This window comes from Lactuca saligna, chromosome 2 (genome assembly GCF_052625555.1).
Source record: "Lactuca saligna cultivar CGN05327 chromosome 2, ASM5262555v1, whole genome shotgun sequence".
Lineage (NCBI taxonomy): Eukaryota > Viridiplantae > Streptophyta > Magnoliopsida > Asterales > Asteraceae > Lactuca > Lactuca saligna.
The window spans coordinates 83,995,333-84,002,177 of record NC_136418.1 but is presented as its reverse complement, the minus strand read 5'-3'; the positions used below and the strand labels follow the sequence as shown (position 1 = coordinate 84,002,177).

General features: G+C 31.0%; 1 protein-coding gene across 2 annotated transcripts; it reads right to left on the bottom strand.

Moving 5' to 3' along the window:
* Window positions 1-240: 240 nt before the first annotated feature.
* On the bottom strand, window positions 241-6,218 carry LOC145031125 (5'-3' exonuclease family protein). Of its 2 annotated transcripts, XM_078979627.1 has the most exons (15): window positions 5,923-6,218; window positions 4,280-4,514; window positions 3,988-4,067; window positions 3,354-3,392; window positions 3,051-3,069; window positions 2,501-2,554; window positions 2,105-2,232; window positions 1,914-1,982; window positions 1,741-1,826; window positions 1,544-1,653; window positions 1,364-1,414; window positions 1,120-1,178; window positions 866-910; window positions 563-637; window positions 241-472 (listed from the first exon to the last, which is right to left on the bottom strand). In XM_078979627.1, exons 1-15 carry the CDS (start codon window positions 6,061-6,063, stop codon window positions 353-355), a joined length of 1,311 nt encoding a protein of 436 aa, XP_078835753.1. In that variant the 5' UTR covers window positions 6,064-6,218; the 3' UTR covers window positions 241-352. The 2 variants fall into 2 exon arrangements, with proteins under 2 accessions (XP_078835753.1, XP_078835754.1); XM_078979628.1 differs by lacking the exon at window positions 2,501-2,554.
* Between the last annotated feature and the right edge of the window lie 627 nt (window positions 6,219-6,845).

Sequence of the window (6,845 nt, the reverse complement as noted above, 5' to 3'; positions counted from 1 at the left end):
TTTTTTTTTTTTAGGTTTTAATGTCTGACAAATAAAAAACAATTTAAACTAGCATTTGAACGAGCTTATTGTGCTTTTTTTTAAATTCTCCCAGATATATTAAAAATATATATATTTTTCTACCATATTTTTTACATCATTTTACATATTTTAACCGGCTTATCAGCTGGTTTTACCAAATGTCAATTTTTTTTATCTGCTATCTTTTCAACCAGTCCGTTTAAGCTTTTGAGCAGACTCTGAGCGATATATTTGTATGATATATTGTAGAATTTCTGCTCACCATGGAAATTTGACCCATAGATTTGTTCTTAATACCCCACATAAAGTAATAAAATACAGAAGTTTATATTTATGATTTGTCAAGCTTCTTCCAAAGATAGAAAGCCCTTCTGATAACTGAATCCAGCGAAAAGCCTTCTGCATATGCACCTATTGCTGTCAATAGGTTTGTAAATTTCTCCCCATTGTCCTGTATCAGAAAACAATTTTTATTTTTATTTAAAAAAAAAGGCTATAAAATGCTCATGGCCACAAAAATAGATATATAGAAAGCACTAGCCTCTGGTTTTTTAAATATGAGATCATTGATGGCAAATGGCACCATGTAGTGTGGAAGATCAGAACGTAAAAGTGCCTATCAAAACATAACACGTGGCACAAACAACATAAAAATTAAACTGAAGGCTATAATGCCTCATAAGAAAAAGATTGTAAAGTACAATTTTATAATGGAAAGAAACGAGAACGAAAAAAAAAAAAAAAAAAGTATGTCGCTGTTTTGCTGTTTCTTGTATATAGCACAATTTTTTTAAAGCCTCAACACATGCACAAAAGTGTAATGCAAATGGTGATATTCACTTACCAGTTCTTTGCTCAATAGAGCCTGCTCCTTATTTGCTATCAAAGCCTACATGTGAAAACTCACAAATCAGGGTTTAGACACTGTACTTTGAAAAATCTACAGAAATTACTTTGTTATGTTGATGAGATTGCTATAATTGGGTAGATATTTTATAATGTTGTAAGTTGTAACTAAGAAAAAAAAAAAAAAAAAAAAAGGTAAGATGCTATAATAAATATCACTCTTCATTAATATCATCAATAAGATTATGTCACCTTTTTTATTCGCTCCTCTTCAACTTGATCAACATGTTGCAGCAAATTCTCCAGCGTGCCTTTTAAAAAATGTGGAAGAAATTGAAAACGTGAAATGAAATATGAAAAAGAAAAAGAAAAAAGAAGTTTTAAAACATGTATTCAGCAGTATTTAAATCTTCTGACACAGAAGGGAATATTTTAATAATAATATTCCTAATTTTTTAAAATATGAAAATTAAAGAGATGTGAAAAGTTTATATACCAAATCTTGAGATTAGCTGCACTGCATGCACATCCCCAATTCCATCAACACCTGCAAATATGTAATTTTATCAGATATAACATAAAGCTCATTAATAAGTAGATAAACATAAAAAATAAAAAATAAAAAAAGAAGCCTAATATGATATTATAAAATTAAAACCTAGTATCCTAAAAATACCTGGTATGTTATCAGATCTATCACCAACAAGTGACATTACATCAACAAACTGACAAGGTTCTATTGCTCCATATTTTTTAGCAAAATCCTCCATTCCAAATGAAACCATTCTGTAGCATATGAGAATAATATAATATAATAATAATAATATAATTACATGATTCTCTCGATTTTACATTTATAAAAATGATACTAACTCAAAACCACGTGGTGCAATTCGAAGAAGGCGTAACGAAGGAGATAATATCTGAAAAAAGTCTTTATCTGGAGACACAACTCGAACCTGTAACAACAAATAAAAAAAAAGGTAATTAATAATTAATTTAATTTAATTTAAAAAAAAAAAAATGGAAGTATGTTGGTATTATACCTTGAACCCATCTTCAACACTGCGAAGAGCCAAGGTCCCGATGACATCATCAGCTTCAACGCCAGGAACCTACCTTGAAATGGTCACACATCATCCATCGATACAAGAAACTATAATTTTATTTATGATTTATAATTTATAAATTAATAAAAAGCAATGAAAAAGATGTTATGTTATTGACTTATTGTTACCTCAATGACTTTAATGGACATTGCTTTAATGGCTGCTTTCAGGTATTGAAGGCCTTGAACTATTGTATCTGGAGTTGGTGGACGGTTGCTCTTGTATGCAGGGTAGAGAGTGTGCCGAAAAGTCTGACCTAAAAAAAGAAAGTCAACATTTTCTCATAACAGAATTACCAATATACCCCTTACTACCTTTCTCATTATTTCCTTCAAGAATTGCATACACAGATTGTTTTGGACTTTAAAGTAAAACATAACTTGTACTTGTTCTAAGCCTCTAATGAAAGAAAAGCATCAGATTCAAACAAACACAGACAAAACCATGAATTTGAATACCATTTTCAATTTTCAAGAACAAATAATCCATGGAATAAAGGGAGGGAAAAAAATAAATAAATATACCTTTTGCCATAAATTTTTGTCTGGATGACTGAGGCGTATTACCAAAGGAAAAGCCTGAAAATGTTAGTTATCAAAACAGGGCCTATCAAGAAACTTTTCATAGACACAAAAAAAAAAAATGAAGAAAATCAGTTGCAAGTTTAAGAGGCTTCTAAATATAGCTAGTGTTATATAGGGTGAAAATAATTAAGGTTGTAATGTTGTCCCATTATGAGGGAAAAACCTGACTATATATAGTATACCTCACAGGAGATAAACTGAAGTTGAATAAAATCAAAATCAAACTCAAATTTATGGCATAAATCAAGGACCTAAATGCCTTAGGAGTTCAAAATGTAAATGAATAAATTCCTTCTAACTCTTCTCTTCATCTCTCTCATCATCCATTTCTAAATTCTTCATCTCTCTCCTCACAGAGGAGCAAAACAAATATCACAAGAAGGTTGATATAATTATGATTGACAATATGCCTAAAGAATTGAAATACTTGCATGAATAGCAATGAAGAGAAGCAATAGCAAAAGCAGACTTCTTAGGGTTTAAGACTTACCATCATGATCAAAAACCACCTGCAAATTAATAAGAAATAATAAGTGAGCTTCATGAATCCAATGTACAAAATAAAATTTCAAACATCAAGTTTTTTGCATTAAAAAGTTATACAGTTACAAAATGCATAGAATAGAGGCCGAGTTTTAGGTAGACTAAAATGAAGGAAATAGGGAGAAGTCCAGTAATCAATTGTTTAAACCATCAAACACTAAAGGAAAGAAGAAAGAAGAGATTGAGAATGCATAATTATGTCACTTCATTAATCTAATCTAACAGATGATGAAAATGAGATGATATATACCGCAACATGTGATGGAGTAAACTCCAAGACATCAATGATCTGTTGAGAGAGAAGAAAAAAAAAATCAAAATAAGTATAAGTCAGTTACATCTTTATTTATTTATTAATAAAAAGGATTACACACTTTCTAATGTAAAAGCTAAAACTTCTTTGATTTTTAATCGTTTGTAGTTTCTAATGTAAAATCTCCTAACACACTTTCTCATTTTGGTTAAAATAATATTTACTAAAACACTCAACTCTTGATTTCTATTTAACTATCTATACTCCAATTTTAATGTCACATTTCATCTTTTTTCCATGTATATAAGTGCCACATATGTCCTCTAATTTTTCACATAATCAACCTTGATAAGAAATTCCAGTCAAAAGTCAAAACTCATGTTCATATCCACATGCAAATAACATTTGCACACATCAAAACAAATTTAATACAAATCATAAATCAACTGCTTGTTTTTACAATCATTAAGTTAGCATGTAGCTCATACCTACGAGTTTTGAGTTAGCATGTAGCTCTTCATTTGAGGCTCAAACTATGATCTTTTTAGGGTTTGCTCTTAATTGCACAATTCATCATTTCATATTTACACACACACACACACACAAACTTAAAATAAAGAGCATGACTAACGAGTGATAAAGCTGTAGATATTGTCATGACCCAATCTCCATTGCCATCCGCATTAGACAGATGCCCATGGTGTAACTTAGCTAGCAAGAATAAACACAGAGAAAAAAAAGTTAATAGGATAAATAAGAGTTTAGTTAACAAAGTGGAAGGTTAGAAACATCAAACATTCACTGAATTCTATAACAAACAAGTTTCAATTACTTGACTAATAGATTTTCATAGAAGTTAAGGCAATGGATGCATAATTGAGTTAAATGAACATGAATCATTCAAATGAAACAAAAATTCTCACCAAGAAGTTTGTAATAAGATCTGTAGATGATAGAAGTGCCATCAATGAGCATCACTCGACCATTTGAAGAATCAATATTTACTACATTATCTGTTTTATGGGAAGAATCAAAGGAAGTGCTTTCTTTTAGTGTTGTTTCTCTTTCAACAGTTCCCAAATCTTTAAGAGAAACAACAGGAGTAGTTCCAGTTCCAGAGAGTTCTGACTTCAAAGAATTTGACACTTTCTGGTAACCCTGGATACAATACAAGTACATAGATATTCAGTTAAATCAATATAGTAAGTAGCTTCAACTTGCAGTGAAAAATGGTCCTATATAATAGAGTAACTTACTCTTCTATAACTGAATAACAAATTGTAGTTCAATCCTTGACATTGGGGATCAAAGTTCCATGTATTTTAAATTTAGTTCCAACAGAACAATAAAGAAAGAGAAATCCTATAACTATGATGTCAGCAGTTATGAAAATATATGAACAAAGTACAAAAATGTTCTAGAAGGGTGCTTACAGTTTTACATATGACATATATCATATATGTTAAGCACTATTTCATATTTTTGAGAATGTGTCAAATGGGGTGGTTGACCCTTGGACTGAAAGACCCTTTTTCTACTAACTTTTTCCATTAATTGTGAAACACAATTTTGATAAAAGTACAAAAATACCATAAAAGCAAATGAAGTTTAGCTACATCAACATGACAAACATCGGAACAAAGTATTACATTATTTATCATAAATAGCAACTGTAATTTCATAGCATCATAAAGGCACTGGAGTAAAACTATGTCTAATACCTATCATCCTAATTTAACTTTTTAAGATCTTTAATCTTTTTCAAAGTTAAAGCATGCTTAACAAGAATAAAATCACATTCCAACAACTAAAGATCTTGATTTGAATCATAGGTCTTAAAGATCTGGGTGAAATGATATACTACCATATTACCATATTTGAATCTACTAGTCGAATTGTTTGCATTCAAAAGAAATGGGCCTTATAGAAATGCCCATGTAGCCCTATCTACTTTCAATCTCTTTGCTTTGCACCAATTGGTATAGAGGCAGATATTCTTGATGAAAGCCCACATATGCTCCATTTGATAGTTAGTTAACTAATTAACATTTGTATGATTATGGTTCTAAGAGCATTGTACATGAATTAACAATAATAAGAAAACTTCAAGTTCCATGAGAAAATGTGACAACCAGTGAAGCATGATCACCAAACATGGATTTTACCCCACAAATTCACCCAATAGCATATTCCTCCTCTTTTCTGACATTATGCAATATGAATATTGTGTCAAATGGCTTCCAAATTTCCAAAACTGATAGTTTTTCCCAACTTTTTGAAGAAATAGGATTACAATACAAAAAAAAGAGCCCTATGGTTGCTAACTCTTCAACGAAATGCCTAATATATTCACTTTGCTTATGAGTATCATATTCCCCAAAAATGGAAGCATATGAAAAAATGTATCGGATAAAGCATTATATTCGCTCTCACTATATGAGGTAGCATTATAATATATCGAATTATGAGCAATAAGCATAGTTGCACAATAATATACCGAGTAAGACCCCATTACTATATCCAATGTCACATAACTGTGCATAATTTGCTATTTTGCGAGAAATACCTTGGAAAATCGTATACGTGAAGGGGAAACGAGATGATGAGGCGTTCCGGTCCTGTGATTCGCTGAAAAGCTCCTTCCGCAGCAGTAAAGAATTCTGCAAACGTTGTTAAGTAGATGATTGGAGAACTGACAGCAAACCATTTTCAACTGTTAGGCATTTGTGTTTGAAATTCTGAGTAGTAGTGAAGCAGACCGAGATGGTCCGTTGAGGGTTTAATGGTGAAGGTTTCTACTTTCTATCTGCCTCCTAATCCCTCTGTCGAAGAAAAAAACTGCAGACAACCCCCTTGATTTCTATGAAAGCACATATGACAGCTGAAGTTTTTCATTTTACGGTTATAACTTATATTTTTAGATTATTATTTTTTTGTTAAACCCTAAAAAAAGTATTTCCAAAATAACCTTCTTATTCTTTCAATTTTTTTCGTTGTATCCTTTATCAAGTTTTTAGGCCTCTTTGATTATAGTCTTATTGGGTCTGCTAAGACATTTTTGTTTTGTTTGATACGGTGTTTGATCCGTGTTTGATTTAGGTAAAAACATCTCTCATTCGGTCTAAAAATAACTGATTCAATTATGAAAAAATCAAAAAATAGCTGACTCAATCATGAAAAAAAAAAAAAAGAAACTGACCAACATCATTCATTTTCTTTTCCTTTATGTGCCCTTCTCCTTCTTTTTCCCTAGTCAATCAAACTCATATGTGCGCTGTTCATATCACCGGTAATCATCATCTCTTCCTCCAATAACTCCCCCTTTTTTCAATTTGTATATATTTAATCATTTAGTTTTTTTATTTGTCCATATTTTTTATTGAACTCGGTTGAACTGTTCAAAAAACATTCTTATGATCTTGTATCGTAGGTATAATCGGTTTTCTGGGTTCTTAGCAGCTTCTGTCATCTTCTTTAGCAAAACATTAT

What these genes read in the sequence shown, in the direction of transcription:
- LOC145031125 (XM_078979627.1), bottom strand. Translation starts at nt 6,063, where the DNA reads ATGGTTTGCTGTCAGTTCTCCAATCATCTACTTAACAACGTTTGCAGA. An exon ending in TGTCCATTAAAGTCATTGAG is followed by an intron (nt 1,983 to 2,104) that starts GTAACAATAAGT and finishes ATTTCAAGGTAG; the next exon opens with GTTCCTGGCGTTGAAGCTGA. An exon ending in GCAGCTAATCTCAAGATTTG is followed by an intron (nt 1,179 to 1,363) that starts GTATATAAACTT and finishes ATTTTTTAAAAG; the next exon opens with GCACGCTGGAGAATTTGCTG.